The sequence below is a fragment of the Mobula birostris genome, chromosome 4 (genome assembly GCF_030028105.1).
Source record: "Mobula birostris isolate sMobBir1 chromosome 4, sMobBir1.hap1, whole genome shotgun sequence".
Lineage (NCBI taxonomy): Eukaryota > Metazoa > Chordata > Chondrichthyes > Myliobatiformes > Myliobatidae > Mobula > Mobula birostris.
The window spans coordinates 128,393,201-128,418,262 of record NC_092373.1 but is presented as its reverse complement, the minus strand read 5'-3'; the positions used below and the strand labels follow the sequence as shown (position 1 = coordinate 128,418,262).

Here is a 25,062-nt window from a genome sequence, read left to right as displayed (position 1 = left end):
TTATGTAAAAAATGTTAACATGTTATTAGGCATTGTCCTAGAACCCCAACTGAAAATGCAAAATTGAATATTAATTCTGAATCAATATTAGAACATAATTGTGTTGATGTTTTATTAATGTTAATAATTAATATTAATTCAATTTACTCTTCAGTGAAATACTTTACCTGGTGGCTAAATATTCCAAGACTAAGGCAGTGTCCCATGAACACAGATGAACAGATTTCAGTTCTGGCCATCAGTCATTATCCATTCCAGGTACCAATCAATTTCTGTCTCCACTATGTGGAAAATTTACCTTCCAGATACCTGGAATGCACAGGAGCACAAAAGGCAAGGTTTGAATCATTTTCACAAGAAAGTCTGCAGATGCTGGAAATCCAGAACAACCCACACACAAAACGCTGGAGGAACTCAGCAGGTCAGGCAGCGCCTATGGAAATGAATAAACAGTCGACGTTTCAGGCCGAGATCTTTCATCAGGACTAGAGAGGAAGGGGGAAGAAGCCAGAATAAGAATGTGGGAGAGAGGAAGGAGTACAAGCTAGAAGGTGATAGGTGAAGCCAGGCGGGTAGGGGAGGAGGGGGAATAAAGTAAGAAACTGGAGGGTGACAGGCACAAAAGGTGAAGGACTGGAGGAGACAGAATCTGATAGGCGAGGAGAGTGGACCACGGGAGAAAGGGAAGGAGGAGGTTGCACCAGGGGGAGGTGATAGGCAGGTGAGGAGAAGAGGAGGGCCAGAGTGAGGAATTGAAGAGGGAAGGGGGAAATGGAATGGCTACACCTTGAGTTTGGAGGAAGTGGAAAGGGCCGAAAGAGAACTTTTGGAGAGTGAGGAAGAGTTCCAGACAGAGGAGACTGCTGGTGGAGGGCAATTGGTTGGGTCTATTGTTGAGAAGGAAACGGAGAGCTTTAGGGCCTTCTTGATGGGGGGTAGAAGTGAACAGAGATTAGGCATTCATGGTGAAAATGAGGCAAGCAGGGCCAGGAAAGTGCAAGATTTTGAGGAGATCAAAAGCATGTGAAGTGTTGTGGATGTAAGTGGAAGGGACTGAGCCTAGGAAGACAAAATGGAGTTGAGTTATGCAGACACTATTTCAGTGGGGCAGGAGCAGACAGAAACAATAGGCCTACTCAGTCAGGCAGGTTTGTGGATCTAACAAACTGTTGGCCATTCAACTTTCTTTGCCAGTACCACGTTAGCTGATATTATTAGTGTGATTTTCTCTCTGGAATTACTTCCTTCTTTCAAATGATCTAAAAAAAATCATTTACTACTTGGTTCTTCTGAGAAATTACCATTCCATCTGTCATGGTTCTGTTTGGCTGTTCCCCTTTAATTCTCCTTTCTCCCTGATTATGCCCTAATTTCAGTTATTAGATTTCCAATTGCTGCTAGTTTATTTAATTACAGTACACCTGGTTTTCATCAGAGACTGTGAGATAAGTACGATGGCGTCACTATCACCGGTTGCCAGTTTGTTGGTCTATTCTCATGTGATACTTTGTTCTGTTGTCCGATTAGAACCGTTAGTTCTAAGTTCAGCTCTAGTTTCAAGATAGTCCCTGTAAATCCCATCTCCTTGTCAAGATTCTTCTGGTTTGCTGTTCTACGTTCACGTCTACACCAGCATCCTCAACTCAGTCGATGTGCCGGTGTCCTGCACTTGGGTTCTCCTCAGTCGTCCCATGCAACACCATCTCAACCTCTTTAATGTTCTTGTCCACATTGTCAAATTCAAAATCTGTGCAGGAGGTAGAAACAAGCATTGTGGGGTAAGGGAACGATGAGGTTCGTGGCAGTGGATGGGAGATCTCCAGCATAGGCCCCAGCGATGCTTGCCTTTTCATTGGTTATATGGAACAGTCCAGTTTTTAAGAGTTCCCTGATAATGCTCACCAACTCTTTTTGCATTACATTGACAACTGCATTGGTGCTGTTTCATGCACCAATGCAGAGCTCAATTTCATCAACTTTGCCTCCAACTTCCACCCTGCCCTTAATTTCATTTGGTCCATTTCTGACACCTCCCTCCCCTTTCTTAATCTTTGTCTCCATCTGTGGACACAAACTGTCTACTGAATTTTTTTTTATAAACCTACTGACTCTTATGGCTACCTTGACTATACCTCTCCCCACTAAAATCTCTCTTTGCTAGTTCTGATGAAGGATTTCTCAACCTGAAACATTAAACATTGCTTCTCTTACCACAGATGCTGCCTGGCCTGCTGAGTGCCTCACCATTTTCTGCTTTTGTTTCAACTTTGCAGCATCTGCAGTTTTATCAGTTTTCACTAAGGAAGAAATGGTGTGCTTCAGTTAGGGTGCTGGGTATGGGACATGTGGAATATTGTGCATAGTATTGGCCTCCATATTCATGAAAGGATCTTGATGTTTTATAAGCAATTCAGGAATTCAGGGAAGGCTTCCTACTTCAATAACAAGAGTAGCTTCAAAGTGAGAAGGGATTTGATTGAAAAATACAAGATTCATAGAGTTATACAGCATGGAAACAGGTTCTTTAACTCCATCCTGACCAAGATCCCAATCTTTGCTAATCCCATATCCCTTCAAACCTTACCCCACCATGTACCTGTCCAAATGTCTTTTAAATGCTGTTATTGTACTCGCTCTACAACGTCTTCTGATAGCTCATTCCATATACTTACAATCCTCTATGTGGAAACATTTTCCCTCTCATCTTAAACCTATGCCCTCTTCTCCTAAAATTACACTACCCTCGGGAAAAAAAACTGGGATCATGCACCCTATATAAATGTCCTGTAATTTAAAAAACCTAAATAAGGTCACCCCTTCAGCTCCCGCTCACCAAGGAAAACAGTCCTAGCTTGTCCAATCTCTCATTTACGTACTTGTACTATTGAATAAGAATTCCCAGGGGCCTACCATTCACATTGTATGACCTAGTCTGGTTTAATTTCCAAAATGCATCACTTTGTACGTAAATTACAACAGCCATTTATTTGCTTACTTTCCTAGTTCATCTAGATCCTGTTGCAATAGTAGACAACCTTCTTTACTGTCCAATTTTGGTGCCATTTGCAAACTTACTAATACCACTCTTTTCCAAGATATTAATACACATGACAAACAATAATAAAGTACCCAGTATCAATCCCCACAGCACATCACTGTTTACAGGTCTCCAACCGAAGAACAAACCTTCAATGCAACTCTTTTCCACCTACTCCCAAGCCAATTTTTCTTTCAATTTGTTGTCTCACTTCTAACCTTCTCCACAAGCCTATCATGCTGGATTTTATCAATGATCTTGATAAATCCACAAAGGCAAAAGTGCATTGCCCTGTCCAGTCAATCCTCTTGGTCACCTCCTCCAAAAACTCAATCAAATTTATGAGATACAATTTCTCACAAACAAAGCCATGCAGATTATATTTAATCAGTCCTTGGTTTTCCAAATCAACTGCATACTAACCCTTAGAATTCATGCCAGTAGCTTTCCCATCACTGCTGTTAGGCAGAATGGCCTATAGTTCCTTGACATGCAGTTGCTGCTTCAATTAAGACAATTTGGCTATCCTCAGTTCTTCTGGGATCTCACCTGTGGCTAACCAGTTTACAAAAATCTCAGTCAGGGCCTCATCAATTTTCTCCCTTGTTTCCCACAGCATCTTACACTTACTTGGTCAGATCATTGGGATTTATCCACTCTTATGTTGTTCAAGAATGGCAAAATGCTTCAGGATATCACTGTTGTTATCCACAAAATCATTAGCTTCCATGTCCTTCTCTACTGTAAGTAAAGACATTTTCTGTGGTTCCACACATAGATGACTACATTGATCCATAAGGGGATCTGCCCTCTCCCTAGCTACTGTCAGTATATTTAGAGAATTTTTTTACAATTCTCCTTTGCTTTATTTATCTCATAACCTCTATTTCCCTCCTAATTTCTGTAAGTGTAAACATATATCCCTTATACTCAAGGTTGATCTCAGCTGCCGACACCCGCCATATGCCTCCTTTTTCCTGACGGGAGGTACAGTAGCCTTCATTATATCGGTTCTTGAATCCTGCCAGCCCTGTCCTTGAACAGGAAAATGCTGGTCATGAACTCTTCCAATCTCACTTTTAAAAGTCTTGCACTTGCCAGACATCCCTTTACCTGCAAACAGCCTCTCTCAGTCAACTTTTGAAATCTCCTGTCTAATCCTGTAATCATTAGCTTTGCCCTAATTTAGGACTTTAACTTGTACAACCAGAATCACAGGAGCATGCAATCCTCAAGTATAATATTCTTGGGGTCCTGAAAATACTTGCTTGCCCTGCTTTTACTATCAGAAGGGCAAACCCCATTCACGATGAGCTGTAGATGCAGCAGCAGGAACAGAAGAAATGTTTGGGAATTAGTGATGATTCATCCCTGATTGGACACGTCCATTACCTGGAAATTCTCCTGTGGATTCCACTCCATTGGTTCCATGCTCGGGCAGGGAAGGACAAGCTCAGGCAATGATGTATCTTGACACTAGAGATTTGGGACTCCCATAGCATAAACAGTTCTCCATCGGTGATGATCTTCATCAAGAGCAGTACAGTAGAAACACATTCACTTGTTTACCAACAGCATGAACAACATTGAGACTACATTGTACAAGCACTTTGGAGGAATGTACTATCAGGCAATAATATCTATAGAAGTAAAATCAAAAAATACTGAAAACTACTCAGCAAGTCAGGCTATACTTATGCAAAGAGAAACTGAGTCTGTATTTCAGGTCAAAGTCCCTTCGCCGAACAGGAGGCTGTTGGTGTCCATTTGGACACTGGTTTTTTTGTTGATGCTGATAGAATTTTTGCATCAGATTCAAAGTTTGTCATTCCGTCCATCAAGGAGGTCAGCAGTGCTGACATAATTTGCGTCTTTGACAGCAACTTAGGACATATATTGAAACATTAAATCTGTCAGCTTGAATGCTGCTCTCACCTACACTTGGCTGTCAGATTACTGCCCACGATATGAAGACCATAGGTGTACCTCACTGAGGCAGACTATCGGACATAAACATTTTCTCTGATTAGCTGTTCAATGGCAAGCACTTTTAGACTTGTATTGTGAAAGACAGGTTCAGAAAATTTCTTTGCACAGCAGCATTGCTTGATTTGCCAAAATAAATGGTGGGAGCAGAAACCACTGTATCTTTCAAGGATAAATTTGATAAATATTGAAGTTGAGGAAGATCTGCAGTTAGTTTAGTGGCTGGTTTAAAATAAGAGACAGCATAATGGCTTTGAATTGCTCTACTAGAGCAGCCACACACTTGCAAAGGGCTAAATGATACCGTAAGACCCTTTGGAAGCTTCCTAGTGATCATATTTTCTACGGTGTCCAATTCCAGAATGGTGCTGAGTCAACCTAGAGCATTCAGAATTGGCTTTTTGGCTCTTGTTCCACCTCCTTTATTCAATGAAATTATGGCTGCCATGAAACCTCTTCATCACATTCCTGCACTAATACCATATTGCTGCATTTCCAAGAAGTTAGAACAGAACAGTACAGCACAGCAAAAGGTCCTTCGGCCCACAATGCTGTGCTGAACCAAATAAATTAGTAATCAAGTAGCCAACTAATCTTTCATGCCTGCACAATGGGCACCAATGTAGCGTAGTGGTTAGTATGACACTATTACAAGATCGGGGAGTTCAGCGTTTCAATTCTGGCACAGATCTGTGAGGATTCTCTGTATGTCCTCCCCATGGAAAGTGTGGGTTTTCGCCTAGTGCTCTGGTTTCCTCCCAGAGTCCAAAGACATACCAGGTAGGTTAATTGGTCAATGTAAATTGTCTCGATTAGGTTAGGGTTAATCAGGGATTCCTGGGATGGCGTAGCTTAAAAGGCTGGAAGGGTCTACTCCACAATGTGTCGCTAAAATAAATAAAATTTTAGAATGTCTACCACCACAGGCAACACATACCAGGAACCCAGCACTCTGTGTAAAAAACTTGCCCCTCTCACCTTCAATGCATGGCCACTGGTATTAGACATTTCAACCCTGGGAAAAAGATACTGTCTCTGTCTACTCGATCTATGTCTCTCATAATCTTATAAACCTATATCAGATCTTGCCTCAGCGTCCACTGCTGCGGAGAAAACAACTCAAGTTTGTCCAACCTCTCATTATAGCACATGTCCTCCACCAGGCAACAGCCTGGTCAACCTCTTCTGCACCCTCTGCAAAGCCTCAACATCCTTCCTATAATGGGGCAACCAGAACTGTAAGCAACACTCCAGACATGGCCTAACAAGAGTTTAATAAAGCTGCAACACAACTTCCTGGCCTTTGAACTCAATACCTCGACTAATAAAGGAAAGCATGCCATATGCCTTCTTAACCACCCTATCAACCTGTGTAGCCACTTTCATAGAGCTATGAACTTGGACTCCAAGATGCCTCTGCTCATCAACACTGATAAGGGTCTTGCCCTTAACAGTGTACTGCCCCTTTATATTTGACCTACCAATTGTAACACTTCACATTTAGCCAGGTTAGACACCCTCTGCCCATATCTGCAACTGATATATAATCTTTGCTAATCTTCAGTGCTATCCACACCACCAACAATCTCTGTATCATCTGCAAACTCACCAACCCATCCATTTACATTTTCATCCAACTCATTTACATATATGTACATCACAAACAGCACAGATTGCAATGCAGATACGTACCTGCAGAACACCACTAATCAGACTTCCAGCTAGACTAAGTCCCTTTGACCATTACCCTCTGTCTTCTAAGGGCAAGACAGTTCTGGATCCAAATGGCCAATTCACCATATTAATCTTCTGTTTGAGACTCTGATGAGGGACCTTATCGAACATCTCACTAAAATCCATGTAGATAACATCCACAGCTCTACCTTCATCAATCACCCCACCATCTCATCAAAAAACTCAAAACAAGTTAGTAAGACATGACTTACCCTGCACAAAGCCATGCTGGCTCTCCCTAATTAGGCCACGGATTTCCAAAAGCTCATAAATCCTATCCCTAAAAATTCTCTCCAGTAACTTCCCTACCACTGATGGGAATCTCACTGGTCTATAGTTTCCAGGATTAAACCAGGTTCCCTTCTTGAATAAAGGAACAAAATATGCTGCCTCAACAGCTCTTCAGGACCTCGCCCAGAGAACACAAAGATATTGGTCACCGCCCCAGCAATCTCTTCTCTTGCCCATCTTAATAACCTGGGATATATCCCATTAGGCCTTGGGGACTTAATGCTCTTTATGAGACCCAACACTACTTCCTCCTTTACCTTAAACTGCCCTAGCATATCAATACACTCGGTACCAATCTCCCTACCCTCAATGTCCTTCTGCTTGGTAGATACTGATGTAAAATTCTCATTAAGAACCTCACCCACATGCTACTACCCAAGCAAATGTTCTTCCCTTTATCCTTGAGTGGTCCCAACCTTTTCCTAGTTATCCTCTTGCTCCTGATGTACATACATAACACCTTGGGATTCTCTTTAAATCTACTTGCCAAGGATGTTTCATGGCTTTCCTAATTCCCTTCTTGAAATCTTCTCTGGCTTCTTTATAAACCTCAAGGGCACTGTTTGATTTTCCTTTCTTCTTAACTAAATTCAACACCTTTCTCGACATCCAAGGTTCTCTTACCTTGCCATCCTTCTGACTGGAACATATCTGTCCTGTTCTCTGTGCAGTTGTTACTTAAGTACCCTCCACATGTCGGATACGGATGTGCCCATAAACGGCTGTCCCACCTAAAACTCTTGCGCTAAGAACGCCCCGCTTTATATTAGGGAAGTTGAGATACCCCATGACAACAACCCTATTTGTTTTACACCTTTCTTTATCTACCTATCTGTTTCTCAATGTTCCAGTGGCCTTTGTAAAGTCTGCAGCACACTCCCATTAGTAATTACACCCTTCCTATTTACCCATATAGACTCAGTGGATGAGGCCTCTATTATGTCCCCTCTCGGTGCAGCTGTGATATTGTCCCCGATTAGTAGTGCAAATCCCCCACCTGTTTTAACTCACTATCTTTTCTTAAACATCAAAACCCTGGGGCATTAAGCACCCATTCCTGACCCCTCTCAACCAAGTCTCCGTAATTGCCACAACATCATAGTTCTATGTCTTGATCCATTCTTGAAGTTGATCACCTTTACCCATAATATTCCTAGCATTAAAATCCATACACTTCAAACTATTGGTCCTATTATATCTATTACATTGCTCCCACCTGTTTTACTGGCCCTGACATCTATCCACCGTCCTCTGCATCTGTCTATATGCTGACTTGGTGCTCTGGTTCCCATTCCCCTGCAAAATCATCTTTGTCTGAAATATACTTGGAAGACGAGCCTCACAGCCCTCTTTGGTGGAGTATTCTAAAGAACCATGAGCCTTGGCTGAAGAACTTTTTTCTCATCTGTCCTGAATGGCTAACCCTTATTGAGAGAACAACTAATAGTTCTTTTGGCAAAGGATGGAAAACTATGCAAGGAGAAATTGGAACGGGAAACATGAGTAGAAACAAAATGTAGGAAGGAAAAAGCAAATGATGTCAAGAGGGACGAGGTATATTTAAAAAAAAACAAGCTTTACAAGACTTTATCTTAATGCATTGACAATAAGTTGAATGAATTAGATGTTAAAACTATTAAGTACTGGTCACCCTCTGTGCACAAATACACCCGAATCCTTCGCTCTCGGCTGATTTTATATTATTTTCTACAAATTACGTATCTTTCATCTGTATTACCTCCTTGTACAATACAGACTTTACCAGAATTAAATGCAATTTGTCATTGCTTGGCTTGAGAACAATTAAGTTCACCAGACTAATTTCTAGAATGGTGGTTTAGTCATATGAGAAGACATTAAGCAGATTTGGGTCTATTCTGTCTTCAGTATAGAGAAATGAAAGGCCAGCTCATTGAAGGTTTTAAAAATGCTTTTTGAGTTTGACAGGATAGATGTGGAAGTGTAGTTTCCCCTTGCTATAGTGTCCAGAACCATTGGTCATGCCCTCAAAATAGCTGGTTGACCACTTAGAACAATGATGAGTACAAAAGAGCAGGAAAGTCACAGTGTATTTAAGACAGATCAGTAAGTTTTTAAGATATTGATGAATTGAGGGTATAGAGTTTGTGTGGGAAAGTGTTCTTGAGATAAAAGCCATGAGTTGAGTCAAATGCAGTATGGGAACAAGGGACAAAATAACTTACTCCTGTTTCTATGTCCTTATATAAATCTGGAAAGGATTTATGCCCTGTTCATTACCAAGCTTGTTATCTTACAGTTAAGGTCCCTAGGATACCCACAAGTGGAAACATCTCTCTGCGCCTATCCTATTAAATCCTTCATAATCTTAAATATTTAAATTCAGTTACTATTTTGCTGTCTCATTTCTAGAACAACATTTTTCAGCCTTTCCTTATGGGTATAACCTCAGATCTTCCAACTTCTTTCTTCTAGCAACTCTAGTTAAATATTATCATTTACAGGACAATGAGTATGCAGAATGGCAACTCAAAGTACATTTTTGATAATTGAAATGGAACCATGCAGGAACAGCTCGTTGGGAAAACAGAAGATCAACTTGTGAATTATTTGACAGTCTGCTGTTGATTCAGGACCATGGACAAACAAATCTTCACAGGAGTCAGCAATACAAATACTTGTTTGCTTTGTATGGGTCTGGGGACAATTGGCCAATATAGGACCAGAAAATTTCCCAATGGTGCAAAATGTTTTATTGTAAGTTAGAAGAATAAAGAAGAATAAACTGTGGCTACACAAATCAGAATCTTTGATACACAGAAGTCACAAGTTATTGACCCATAACAGGTCATAATAGGTAGGAATTTATTTCAAAGAAATATTTGAAATAGTTGTATTATTTATTTTCTGATAGCAATTACTTTTTTGGTGCCATATTCAATGCAATCTGAATTATAGTTATCAATGGAGGCTGGGTAGCTCAGTCTGAAATAGATCAAAGTGCAGGAATTTAAAAGCAGACAAACAAGTCTTATAACATTCAGAAAGCTAATATTAGTCTGCTGTGTTTGATACTACCTACAAGTAAAAGGCAGTTTAAAATTGTTCATACCATAAGTCATGTACAAATCATTTCTACTTGGAACAAAACTATTTCTACATTAGATATTATTCTTCTGGAATGAACCGTTTTTCCTTCCTCAATTTTCACTACATTCAAAATATCAATTATACAAAGCATTGCCACAAATTATGTAGAACGAAGGGAAAGCAGTTTATAACTTTCAGAATTCACCAGTTGAACAGGGTTTGGCCACAAAGAGTAGCACAAACTGAAAGCAAAGATAATGTTTCTGTGAAGAAATCTGGATGCCATTTTGATGCACGAGTGATGTCAAATATGCAGGCAGAAGGTAGGAAATCATCATTCTCACCATCACAGATCGTGTCTGCCAAGAAATTTAACAGACTCAGCAGCATTAACTCAACCATATGATTCAAGAGGAACAAAAAGGAAAATATACAACTGGCACCCTGGCAGGATCAAAACTAAGTACTAGGAAACCAAAATAATGCAGATTTATTTTGAATATACTGCAGGTTACACTTAGTAATGCAACTGAACAGGAAATAGAGCAAAAAATCTAAGTGCCAATCACTGTCACAAACAGCCTTTTAACAGCTTTTTTTTTAAATGCAGCAAAGCATAATCAAAGCAAAATATATAAATATATATTATGTACATACACACAATAATATATATAAATATATATTATTATATATTAGTACACACACACACACACGCACACACCCACACACAATCTACACGGTTCAAAATACTGAAAACAACAATGTTGCATTTTGAAAAAAAAACAAAATACTGGAACTCAGTTGTGTGGTTGAGGATGAACTCCATAGTGCAGGGATCATTTCTACTGCATTGAATGCAAAAATGTCAATGTGCCAGTCCAAAGCTTGAAGATGAAAAATGCTGAAAACTCAGCAATGCCATGCATCTTTCAAAAAGTGCTAATGGTTTCGCTAAAATTAATGGGGGCCGATCACTATCATCACGCTGATCAAATTTAATCAACACACTGCTGTTCTGAAATTAGTAACACTAGGTAGAAAATGATACTACTTTAAGTAACGCAAAAATGTGCAAGACTAAGCATTGTGCAAAATTCTGCCTCATCACATAACTTCTCTTTTTTTTAGACTGGGCGTTTTTCAGCCCAGAGTCCAACTATCCCTTTCCATTACTTGGGCTTCCATACAAATATGGACATATAAGTATTTATATATAATTCAAGCAGCACTTATAGGAATACAAGAAGCATTTACAGCCACTTCTACGCATTCTACTCTTCTACAATAATAAACATTTTTGAAAAAAAATCTTATATTGCAGCAATGACCACAATTTGCTCTGTGGCTAAAACCTAAACGGGGTTTGTCTGTTCAGTTAAGCCAAGGTAGGCCAAGAACGAGTTTTTGGGTGACACAGTATCTGCGGGTGCAGTCTGCTGCTGTGACGAATGGAATGTAGTTTCACATTTGTTTTGTGGAAAAAGTGTAGTCAGTGGAATAAGGTGGGTGAGATCACAGTTCCTGTATTTACTGAGATGTGCAGAAATGCCATTCAAGCCAAATAAGCCAAATGATCCCGCTGAAATTCCATTCTTGCCAGTCACTGACAGTGCAACAGATTGCAAAGCCTGTGATGCTGACATAACTGAAAGTGGTGAAAGGAGCTTCCTAGGACTGCCCCTGTTTAATACAGAGTTACTTTCTTTCCCAGGCACAGGTTGGACCTTCTTTTCTCCTTCCAAATATTCGCCATTTTGATGTTTCTTTACGTGCCGGCTGAAGACAAATGGATGTGTGGTTGTAAAGAAGCATTCTTCACAGCATAGAGTCTGCCTGGGAGAGTGCTTCAACTTTTTGTGCAGATTTAGATTGTCTTTGCGCTTGCAGCTGTAACTGCACTGGTCACAATGGAAAGGACGCTCTCCTGTGTGGACACGCACATGCTCGATAAGCTTATTGGCTGTCTTGGAGAGATAACCGCATTGATCACATTTATAATGATTGCCAAGGCGATGTTCACGGATATGAATCTCCAGCTCCAGCTGGTTTGCTTTAACCACCTGACAGATTCGACACTTGAATTCCATTTTGTAGTGGGTCCTTAAATGGCATTCCATGGCTGAAGGACGGTTTGTGGCGTAAACGCAAAATGGGCACCTAGTGTACAATTAAAAACAAAGAAGTAGTTTAAAACAGATTTAATAATGGTATAATACTGTGTGTCATAACATGTTTGACACGAAGACTGTGACTAAATGAACTAAACTGCTCAATAGTAAAAGATGATACACTCACTGAAACACCACTGACTTGGTTTCATGTCCATAAATCATTAGGTCAACAATAAAAGTTCAAATTAAGCTTTAGGTAGAGGAGAGGAAGTAATGATTTCAGCAATAAACTATACTTATAATTTATAAGTTTGTAATATAGACCAAAACTTATTTGTTAGAATACTCCCAGAAGGGGACTAACATAGGCTCCCACATCAAATGCTATTCCTCAAGTTACTGGGAATTAGAGCACTCTTCAGCTCCCACCATATATGTACGAGAAACACATAATTGAGAGGGCATTACAAGTACTTGCTCCTCTGTAGTGATAAAAGATGTCAACAAGATTGTGCAATTGTGTTAGGCGTTACATTTTATTTAGGAATTTTCTAAATTTAACATTTCAAATGATATTTAATACTGCAGCATTTTCACTAGCTAGAACCATTTTTACTCTTAAAAGGATTTTCTTATCATACTTTATATAAAATGGTATAATTTCAAAATTCAAATCATTTATAAATTCCTCTTATTACTGGCCACCCTTCTTTTGATACAACTAATTTTCAACTCACCCCATTCCATTATTATTGACCACTATGGTCCAACATTCTGCAATGTCCTTCCCAAGCCCATTTGCATTACAATATTTCTTCCCACCTTAAAGTTTCTGAAACTCTACTTCTATGTCCATACCTTTGGCACCTCCACTAATTTCTGCCTGTGTGAGATAAGCCCTTCAACGAAGTGAAGTTGGAAGTTCTGCTATGAAAGAAACCCTAAGCAAGCATAAATTTGTTAAAATTCAGCACCATTAATGATTAATTTGGCATAATCTCAAACGAGAATGAGATTCTATGTTTCATACTAAAGTTTTATGTACAAGAGGATATACAACAAGGCTTAGTGGTTTACCAAAAAAAGTTTTTGCAACTCACCAATGCCACAGTAAACCATCAAGTCAAAGTTGTGCATCCGATTTATACCACATCACTTTAGAGAAATTGTAACTTCATGGTTCAAAGTATCTGTTCAAATAAATATTTAGAGAAATGAATAAGGAGACCAAGGACTTATTAATTTTGGAGTTGGGTAGAAGGAAAGGTGGCTGCATAGAATAGGCTGATAAAGGATTCCCAGCACAAAAAATGGCTGGTTCAGATAAGATCTGGAAGTGTGTGGTAAAGCTCTAGACATGGACACCAGATGGATTAGTGTAAGTGATGTAACCTGCAAATATTGATGCAGCAAGCTGAACAATAGGTGAGCACAAATAGACAGACGGAGTTAGGAAATCAGTCAGGGACATAGCGAGAGTGAGGATATTAGGAGATTTGGGCCAGTTACACAATATTACAGCTACAAAAGACAAGAGATGATGAACTAGCTGACTGCTATTGTTTAGCACCAGTATGAACAGTGGGCAGAATGGCCTCCTTCTATGCCATAAACTTTGTGATCTATAGCAGAAAAGCAGAAGTTTGCACAAGTAAATGCTGTATAATTTAAATAAGGAAAACTTTGTATTGCTGCTAATCAGAAATCCTCATATAAGCCACAGTGAAGAGAAAGACTTGAAAGAACACAAAGGTAACTTTAAAATATGGGCAAAATGAATGCTGACAAAGTACACTAAAAGTACAAAACAAAGTCAATCTCCAATTATATCATTTAACTAAATTAGTATAAGAAAGTAAATCTTATACTAATTAGCACACAGCAGGAGTAAATATCTTTTCATGTGCTATAGCCATGAGGAATCTACAGGGACCAGTCCAATTCAGTTGAACAGACTGCAAACATGAGCACAGTATACTTAAAGAGAGGTTATAATCCAACATATATCAAACTTTTTCATTTTTATTAAAATTCAGTGATTTAAAACTTCCTCTCTGAAAACTTTCCTTGCTGCATTTCTCCTGCCCCAAATTACCACTGTGAACACTAAAAGTAAATGTCAGTGATTATTCGGTATATCTGATCTTGCTGCTAAAACTAGTTCAGACATGCCCATTTATATCAAGAGATATCAGCTACAGGCAACAAGAGGGAAATCTGTCAAATCTTCCCCTCTAAAACAAGGTGCTTTCACAGCAGAGTCAAAGCAGGATTATTCATTATTACAGTTATGTTTCAATCCACATTCTTTAAAACAAAATCAAGTTAATTCAGCAAATAAAATTCTGTAAGTTTCAACTCCTTGCATTGTGCATTGTACTCTGCACGCTGCATTCCTGAGCATCGATTGAACATTTTACATTTAGGGAAGAAGGAAGAAATGAAATGAAGATATTGTAGGAGGATTTCTGTCTGAAGTCCAGTTTCATACTGTATCCTGTCCAAGTTGGTATTCCCAGCTGAAGTCTCAGCTTCCAGCATTGGCATGAGCCTAACACAGTACAGGTTGAATACCCTTATCCAAAATGCTTGGGGCCAAAAGTGTTTTGGATTTTTGAATATATAATGAGATTGCTTGGGATCACCATTACTCCTGACCCTGAATTTATGTGCTACTGGCAGTCTTTGTCTTTCACTTGTTCATCACACATACAGTATGTAGGGATGCAGTTGCTCAGTGTGTAAGATTTTCATCAGCGATGATCTTCACAAACTCATCAATGAGTTTCTCTGCTGCTTTGTGATCAGCAGACAATATGTTTAAAAATGTAATGCTGTGCTTGTTCTTAAATTTCTGCAACCAGTCTGCTGAGTATTCACAATTACCGCAATTTTCAGTTCATCATGATAGGTCTTTGTTTCACGTTCAGCGTAATATTAAGCCGCATATGTTCACTCCCAATATTGACGAATCCACTCTCTCAGTACACTTTCAAGATCTTCATTTTTTACTTTATGCAGTTATTTATATTTATTCATTAACTTCTGTCATTACATATATATCTCTAGTTACTTCTCAGAACAGTCTATGGTGTACCATCTGGGAACTTCCCCAGCGCCTTGTAGAATTTTCCTTTTGTGACATCATATCAGTGCTCTAAAAAACTTCTGGATTTTGGAGGCTTTCGGATAAGGAGTACTCAACCTGCAATATCTTCTCCCCGCTGCTGCTGGCTGCAGCTACTCCTGTGGATTCTCTTCATAGAGTCCGACAGGGCAGCATGAACTTCCACAGTTCTCAAGGTGGGAAGCTACACCTAAAGCCCTCCCAGTTTAATAATGTAAATACAGCATTTCTCATTCCAACGAAAAGGAGTCAAGGCCTACTAGGTGTCTGTGTTGCACTCAGCCATGTTGCAGCATTAGGAATGAAGCCTTGGAGCAAGTGATCAGTGATTTTGCAACTACAGATAGTCTGCGTCATTATTTAATCTCCCCCATTCCCATTTTATCAGTTCCTCTGGCTGATCTTCTTCTCCAAATATGCTGATTCCCAGATTTCTTGGAATAACATTGAGGAAATACCTTTTACTAATTAGCATCCATTTTTTATTGGCTAAGTGTCCAGCTTCTGGCTCCCATTTTGTACAATTTTTTTAATTGCTGATTTGTGCAAACTTTTTTCTCTCCTATGCTCTTGCCTCTAAGGTAAACCTACAAAACTCCTATTTCAATTGCTCCCCCTGGTCTGGCGAATCTTGTTTATTCATCCGTTGGTCATAGATCTGAATGTTTCTGCTTCAAAACTACTTTAATTATTCAGGGCCATATCTTGCTGGATCATATCAAATATGCCAAGCCTATTCCCTTTATTCCACATTGTTCACTTCACTTCAAGGTCAACCTAGAGAGCAAGACCTCAACTACTTTTCTCCAAAGCTGGCAATGTTTAAATTTCTCCTCTTTGTGCATTCCTTCCCCATTTTCATGCACAGGGAACTCACGGACAACTTCAGCACCAAATCTGAGGCATCATTTTCAGCTACACAGCTACTTGCCCCTCCTCCTGCTGTCTAATAAGCCACACCTCTCTCCTCCTGTGCTTAACTGTGAACCTGTTTCTTTCCCTATTTCTTGTCACTCTCTTTCATAACATAAAAGCCAAGTGATCACCACTGTCTTCTTGGACTTCATTCCATCTAAACTGATGAGCACATCATTTCTTATTCTGGGTCTCATACCTGTCAGCATTGTTGAAGATTTCCTCTAAACTACTGAGTTGTCCTTTCAAAAATGCCAGCATATTTCAAAAAAAGTTATGCTCAACCTCCTACCAATACTTCAGGGTGCTTGAGGTACTTGATAAAATAGGCCAAAGTCAGCAGGGAAACTCTTACGTGACAAATCTGTTGGAATTCTTAGAGCAAATAACAGGCAGGATAGTCAAAGAAGAATGGATGTTGTTACTTGGATCTTCAGAAGGCCTTTCACAAGATGCCAACGTGAAGCCGCTAAACAAATTAAGAATATTGGCTGACTGGCAGGAGGCAAAGAGTGGGAATAAAAGGAGCCTTTTCTGGCTGGCTCATAGTGACTAGTGGTGTTCCACAGGGGGTTGGTGTTGGGTCTACTACATTTCACATTATATGTTAATGATATGGATTCATGGAACTGAAGGTTTTGTGGTCAAGTTAGTGGACGATAAAAAGATATTGGATAATACAAAGGGGCAGGTAGTGTTGAGGAAGCAGGGAGTCTGCAGAAGGAGTTTGGAAAGATTAGGATAATGGTCAAAGAAGTGGCAGATACAGTACATGATTATGCACTTTTGTAGAAGGAATACATTTTCTAACTGGGGAGTAAAGTTAGAAATCTGAAATGCAAAGGGACTTGGGAGTCTTAGTGCAGGAATCCATAAAGGTCAGCTTAGAGGCTAGGTTCAGTAGTAAGGAAGGCAAATGCATTGTTATCATTCATTTCAAGAGGACTAGAACATAAAAGCAAGAATATAATGCTGAGGTTTTATAAGTCATTGTTCAGACCACATTTGGAGTATTGTGGACTGTTTTGGGCCCCGTATCTAAGAAAGAATTTGCTGGCATTGGAGAGGGTCTAGAGGAGGTTCATGAGAATGATCCCATGATTGAAAGGGTTAATGTATGAAGAGTATTTGATGTCTCTGGGCCTATACTTGTTGGAGTTTAGAAGAATGAGGGGAGTTTATAAGAATAGAGGGGAATTGCTTCGAAACCTACAAAATATTGAAAGGTCTAGATAGAGTGGATATGAAGAGGATGTTTGTAAAAGTGGGAGAGTCTAGAACCAGAGGGCACAACCTCAGAATGGAAGGACCTCCTTTTAGAACAGAGGCGAGGAAGAATTTCTTTAGCCAGAGGTGGTGAATCTGTGGAATTTATTGTCACAGACAGCTGTGCAGGTCAAGTCATTCGGTATATTTAAAGCAGAGGTTGATAGGTTCTTGATTAGTAAGGGTGTCAAAGATTATGGGGGGGATGGGAGGCAGGAGAATGAGGCTAAAAGTAAAAATACATCAGCCATGACTTGATGGGCTGAACGGCCTAATGCTTTGACACCTCATCTTTCATGCAAGCACTACTTTGAAGGCCTTTGATTAATTTTCCATCCCTATCACAGTATTGAAGCATTTCTAATCATAGCGTTAAAGGATATCCCAGTTTTATCATTTTGGCACAGCATCCTCCTTTAATTTCTCTGCAGCCTCTGGCAAAAGCAGCGACACTATCATATTTTAATACAAACTCCATATTTCATTTCATCCTGTCCTGGTTGAACTATATTGGCTCCTGGTCAGGTGATTCAGTTTAAACTTTACATCCTTTTGTTTAAATCTTTTTAGGTTTCTCCAAGCCACTACCCACATACATTAACATAATTCAGTCTTACAAACTTTCCCTCCTTTCTCAACTCAGTTTCTCTTACTTTTTACTGGTGTGCATTTCCTCTTGCCCTCATCCATACTGGAAGAACTGACTTCAACTGCCAAGATCCATTCCTCTAAAAGTCTCTCCCTAAATCTCTCTGAAACCCCACCTTCATCTCTCCTTGAAGGCCCTCCTTAAAACCCACCTGTTTGACCAATCTTTTGTTCAACCCTCTTAATATCTCCTTTGTTGGCTTGATGTCCACTTTTGTCTGTGTATGCCTCCGGGAAGTGCCTTGAGACGTTTTTCTACGTTAGAGGGACTACATAAATGCAAATTATTGTTATTGCTGTCATTATTGCTTACCCTTTGCATTCCATTCTTTGTAACACTATGCAGTAAAATCTGGACTAAATGTGATTACCTATGATACAACATTGAATGAATCAAAGCACTCAAATAGAAAAAATATTTTAAAAATTATAATTCTCAAGATCAAAGGATATCAAAGTGACGAATGCTACGTAAGTTTTACCCAAACCTCCATAATAAAGTTCAATACAAAAATTCTTCTCTTCAAAATCTAGTCTAGTTAATTAGTCTAGCTAGTTTTTCAGCACTGGACACACTGTAACTACCTTTGGGGATGGAGAAAATAAATCAACAAGGCTCTAATTTCACTTCATTGTTACAGAACCTCACTGAAATTTGCAAAGGTAAGGCAGCTAGATGAGGACAAGATTCAATTTAGCAATGATAATTCCCACTTCACTCTTAACTTTCTACTATCTCACTGGAATCCCAATACTTTGTATGCAAAAGTCAACATTTTTCTTAAGTTTCTACCTGTTCTAAGTAAACTAATTACTGTGAAGACATCACGGTGTTCTAGACTATTTAACAGTAACATCAACAGTTGATATTAAAAATAAAAAGGAAATGCTGGAAACCCTCATCAAATCAGACGTAGTGTGTAGAATAGGGAAAAAGTAGTTTAAGTTTCAGATCTCTGATTTTTTGTCGGAGGATAGTGCTGACACAAATCATTATGCCAACATTTTTTCTTTATGGAGATTGATGTCTGACATGCTGGAGATTTGCAGCATTTTCCATTTCCCTGTATTTTTGTAGTTCTGACCAAAACTGGCTAATTTTCTCAATCAATACTGGAACAATTTTCTTAAAGCCAGTCTAGATTTAGCTGCTTCAAAACCAAAACTATGCAAGGAATTAGTGCAGAAAAGTTCCTTAAAAGTCAGATCCCAAGAATGGTAGTCTAGATTCCAGCTTTCCTTACTTGAGTCCTCCGGTGGAAACATTATGGCATTTTTTGTGTTCCAAAAGCTGCTCAGATGTTTTCAAAAACTTGTGACAGATGTCACATTCATACATCCTGGTGATGAGGTGGATCTGCAGATGTCGTTCATACATCATCTTTGTTTTACACACAAAGTTACAGAAGATGCACTCAAAACCTAAGGATTAACACAAGCACCACAATTATAAACTACAAATGAACACAAGAAGACAGAATGGATTTAAAAAATCTTTAAACAGTCAGTACATACAATAACATTGTTCTAAGTGAGTGACAAATTACAAAACAGTAATTAGGTTAATTATGAAGTAGAACCACCCTTGGTGACACATAGCACAAGGAAGGTGTGAGCACTACCCCAAACAAAGATTAGCCACTGGTTATAGTACAGTACAAGTATTGATCCCAGCCATGCAAGTCTCGTCCACAGGGAGCAATCGCAAAACAATCTTATCAATTCATCTCATTTGACTTCATAGGTGAAGGGTGTCACTATGCAATGTCCCACAAAAACAGGGATTGAATACAAAAAGAAACAGCTGTACTTTAGGTGTTGAAGATGCTGTCCCTTCCAACTCCTCTTCAAATGTATTTTATGACGTCTGTGTCAAGTACAGTTTCAGGAGGCAACAGATGAAATGGACCTACATACACTCCTGCCATATTGGTTACTAGAATGCAATGCAAGCATCAACTCTTCTCTAAGTATGAATTGTTCACATTCCTCTGCTGGCACTTTTTAAAGTTCAGGCACCATACTGCAGGATCACAGCATGTAATCTAATATCTCCCAACTACATAGTGCCTATAAAATACTCTGGGTGCTCTGCTAGATTGTTCTCCAACAAAGATTAAAGGCAGACTGTGAAAAGACTGATAACCAATTACTCAATCAATGAGGGAAGCTTTAAGGTTTTCTAACCAGCAGAAAGAGGGAGAAAAACAGAGCAAGAAGATTTAGGGAAGGAGTTTTAGGGTTTGGCAGCTAAAATTTTTGAAAGTTGGGAATGATTAAGAGGATCTGATCAGGGGAACACAGATATTTAATGGTAATAGGGCTGAGGAAGTTACAGGAAGGCAATGGCGGATTTGAAAACTAGGGGGAAAACTTTGAAGTTAAACACCCTTTATCAGGGACCCAATGCAGGTCAGTGAGCACAGGAGTATTGGCAAGTTAAGATAACATTTATGAGCAGAAAGGTAAGTTAGATCAAAAACAGAATATAACTAAATTTAAAATATACAAGGATAGGCCTGCTTAAAGAGGCAATATGGTTGCAAATCAGTTACTATTTATGGACAGCGATAGATCTGGGATCTCTGGCGCTGAGCTTCCACTGCTAACCAATAAACAATTCCTTAATTAACAAATTATGAGGATCCTTCAAATGTCTCCCATGCCACAGAAATCACAGAACATTTTCCTGGATTGAGGATGAATGCTATGTTTTCCCTCACAAAGTCTTTTCATTATTTAAAACATAATGAGTATGTTTCTATATTTATATCAAGTGTTGCAAAGTACTGTTTCATGCTGAAATTCCAAATGGGCCCATAACTCCCACTGCATGAATATGTATGCAAAGTTATACTGCGTTCACATACACTACTGATGCCAGAGATACACTTATTAAGCCTTGTAGACATGGTTCTTATTGCTTCCCATAATAAATATTTAGAAATAGGTTGGCTACAATGGAAGAACATTCTTTGTCCTCTAATTGCTTGGAGCACACAAGTTTCACTGTGAAACACATGGTGAGCTTATAAAGGCAATCAAGGACATTTCTGGCTTTATATTATGCTGCTTCATATAATTAAGACAAATATAGCTCAGCAACACATAAATAAATGAATTCATAGAACAAGAATCCGTTTGCTCTACTGCAAGACATGCAAGAAGCTGCATGATCGTCCTGCGACTGCATAATTTCTCCCAGGTGTTCTAGTTTCTTCCCACATATCAACAGGCTAACAGGTTAAACAATTACTGAAAAACCTGGTTAGTGCAGGTAGGTGGCAGGAAAATTGGAGTTAACGGGCATGTGAAGAATAGGTTTTAGGGAAATAAGTCTGGGAATGGGACAGATAGGACTGCTCCGAGAGCTGGCATGGACGCAACGGGGTGAATAGCCACTTCACTGGCATAATGAAATATAAGTAAAAATAAAAATAACTTATTATATTCTAAAATAAACATAACATAAATTATTTTGTTTGTTCCATATGCATTGAGCCACATGAAGTTTTGAACCATTAGAGTAACCAACATTGACCAGTGCTGAAGAGAATGCAATTTAAACAAAAGTAATGAAAAGTGTTTAATATTTTATCATCTCCCTTACAATTATAACAAAGTACTCTGCACACTTACAGTGGCATGCAAAAGCTTGGACACACCTGGTCAAAATTTCTGTTACTGTGAATAGCGAAGCGAGTAAAAGGTGAACTGATTTCCAAAAGGTATAAAGTTAAAGATGACAAATTTCTTTAATATTTTAAGCAAGAAAACTTCTTTATTTCCATCTTTTACAGTTTCAATATAACAAAAAAGGAAAAGGACCCGAAGCAAAAGTTTGGGCACCCTGCATGGTCAGTACTTAGTAACACACCCCTTTGGCAAGTATCACAGCTTGTAAAAATTCTATTTTAACTTCATCAGTTCACAGGACTTGTTTCCAAAATGCATCAGGCTTATTTAGATGTTCCTTTGAACCTTCCGAATACAACTTTTTGGCTGCAATCAGCAAAAGTATGTTTGGAGAAAAAAGGGTGCAGAATTTCATGAAAAGAACACCTCTCCAACTGTTAAGCACAGGGGTGGATCGATCATGCTTTGGGCTTGTGTTGCAGCCAGTGGCACGGGCAACATTTACTGGTAGAGGGAAGAATGAATTCAATTAAATACCAGCAAATTCTGGAAGCAAACATCACACCGTTTGTAAAAAAGCCGAAGGTGAAAAGAAGATGGCTTCTACAACAGGATAATGATCCTAAGCACACCTCAAAATCCACGATGGATTACCTCAAGGGGCTCAAGCTGAAGGTTTTGCCATGGCCCTCACTGTCCCCCTGACCTAAACATCATTGAGAATCTGTGGATAGACCTCAAAAGAGTAGTGTATGCAAGACGGCCCAAGAATCTCATGGAACTAGAAGCCTTTTGCAAGGAAGAATGGGTGAAGACCTCCTAAACAAGAATTGAAAGACTCTTAGCTGGCTACACAAAGCGTTTACAAGCTGTGATACTTGCCAAAGGAGGTGTTACTAAGTACTCCCATACAGGGTGCCCAAACTTTTGCTTCAGGCCCTTTTCCTTTTTTGTTATTTTGAAACTGTAAAAGATGAAAATAAAAAAGTTTTCTTGCTTAAAATATTAAAGAAATGTGTCATCTTTAACTTTATGCCTTTTGGAAATCAGTTTATCTTTTACTCGCTTCGCTATTCACAGTAACAGAAATTTTGACCGGGGTGCTCAAACTTTTGCATGCCACTGTATTTCAAGTGTGGCCCCTACCACAGAGGCATTTGCTCATATTCAATGCTATTCCGTGAGAATGGTTAAAATCTCATTTCTTAAGGCATTAGGTGTATTGAACTACTGTTACATTTCCTCGGGGGGAGAAAAACACAAGTAATAAGAGCAAGTCTCAATACATTAATTGATAGCAAATCTAACAATGCAAATCCAGAAATGAATTAGTTTACATCATCAGTACACTCATCTTGAAAGTTCACCAAGAAACAAAATAAGTTTTTCAAATCAAAAGATGCTCACTACCTGTGCTAACTTCTGGACAAATTTTGTGTGCAAATTATAAATTCACATATTTTCATTAGTCAGATTATGCGATTTTTTTCTATTATTTAAATCATTTATATAATCTAGCTGTTCCGATCTGAATATGTGAACTATTTGCATTTCCAATGACATTTACACCATAATTATGTTATTATTAAATCTAGGTCATTTATTCCATGCAGTATACATGTAGATTAAGATCTCAGATCCTGATAGATCTGGTGTGTTTACTGAAAATTACTACTATTCGTTATCATAAAGCAGTAAAATTCTAAACTTTAATACCATAGAACATTGGAAAAATATTTAATATTTAGAATTGGTGGGTTTGAGACACATGAACCACTTATGCATTTTGATATATTTAGTAACTGGAAATCAAGTTTCCAAGTTGCTCACTGCTGACTTCATTGCTTTTACTAATAATTTGTGAAATTTAGTACAGATTATTTTTATTTAGACACTTAGTGAAAGTCAGCTTCTAACTAAATTCTGACTAACCATGACCCACTTGGACTTTTCATACATAGATGGACATTTGCATCTGAATATTCAGCTTTATGACATCAATGACAGGGTCTCAAAATAATTAGCATCAACTTCAGACTACGATGCCACACTAACTTGACATAAAGGAAGTAAAAAAGAAATTAAGTACAATAATAGAAAAAAATTTTCAGTTGGATTATTATCATTAAGGCAATAAACAGATCCACCCTACCTTTCTCATTTTTTTCCTCAGATCCTGATGTAGATGACCCACTGAGTGCCACTGGAGGGTTGAAGGAAGAGCTTTGCTCTTCAGTGGTCACATCCGAGTGGGGGGTTTCAGATTCAATGACAGAATCGCAAAGTGCTGAAGATGAAGACAACGATGATGAGGACGATGATGATGAAGAAGAGAATGTGGTAGCTGCCTTGGATTCACTGGAGGGGCTATGACAAGAGGATGTTTGGACTTTATCATCTGTAGAAATGTGAAAAGCAGAGTGAAGACGTGAGGAAGTTCTTCCATTAGTTGCCAGCATCTATTTTTTGACAAGTACAACCATAAGCCAAAGCAATAGTTTAATTTGACATGAATTCTAGGGCTTTTCTCTGGCTATTTGGGCTAGAAGCACAAGTATCCATGATAAAATGTTGAAGGGAAATGTCTGAAAACATCCATCTAAAGATACTCTGGGATTTTGGATAAAAACTTTAGAAAATGATGGCAATTTTTCAAATTGATTTATTATGGATACAAAAGGGCAATTGATTATAAGTCATGGAGTCATAGAACAGTATAGCACAGAAACAGGCTATTTGGCCCATCTAGTCCATGACAATCTATCCGCCCATTCCTATCGACCTGCAGCCAGACTATAGTCCTCCGTACTCCTTTCATCCAAGTATCTATCCAAGTTTATTTTAAAAGTTGAAATGAAGCCCAATTCCACCATTTCCACTGGCAGACTGTTCCACTCTCACTACCCTCTGAGTGAAGAAGTTCCTACTTATGTTCCGTTAAACAGTTCACCGTTAACCCATGGCTTCTAGTTCTAGTTTCACCCAACCTCAGGGCAAAAAGCCTGCTTGCATTTACCCTATCAATACCCCTCATAATTTTGTATACCTACATTGAATCTTCCCTCATTCTCCTATAGGTCTAGAGAATTAAGATACAACCTATTCGACCTTTCCCAATAACTTAGATCCTCAAGTCCTGGGAATATCCTAGTAAATTTTCTCTGCACTCTTTCAATCTTATTGACATCTTTCCTGTAGGTAGGTGACTACAGCTAGACAAATTAGGCCTCACCAACATCTTA

The 25,062-nt window shown here is 38.9% G+C and overlaps 1 protein-coding gene across 5 annotated transcripts in view; it reads right to left on the bottom strand.

The window, feature by feature from the left end:
* Positions 1-9,765: 9,765 nt before the first annotated feature.
* znf827 (zinc finger protein 827) overlaps positions 9,766-25,062 on the bottom strand; it is a 97,475-nt gene continuing 82,178 nt past the window's right edge. The window contains exons 12-17 of one of the 5 annotated variants that reach the window (XR_011885754.1): positions 23,973-24,218; positions 19,429-19,606; positions 18,337-18,453; positions 13,329-13,418; positions 13,087-13,169; positions 12,195-12,274 (exon numbers count right to left, since the gene is read on the bottom strand). Coding sequence is in view for 2 of the 5 variants with exons in the window: in XM_072256022.1 (XP_072112123.1) it covers positions 11,470-12,274; positions 19,429-19,606; positions 23,973-24,218 (1,229 nt within the window). In the remaining 3 variants the exon portion in view is untranslated. Of the gene's footprint in view, positions 12,275-13,086; positions 13,170-13,328; positions 13,419-18,336; positions 18,454-19,428; positions 19,607-23,972; positions 24,219-25,062 lie in introns of all 5 variants that reach the window. The other 4 variants (XR_011885753.1, XR_011885755.1, XM_072256024.1 and 1 more) reach the window with 4 other exon arrangements.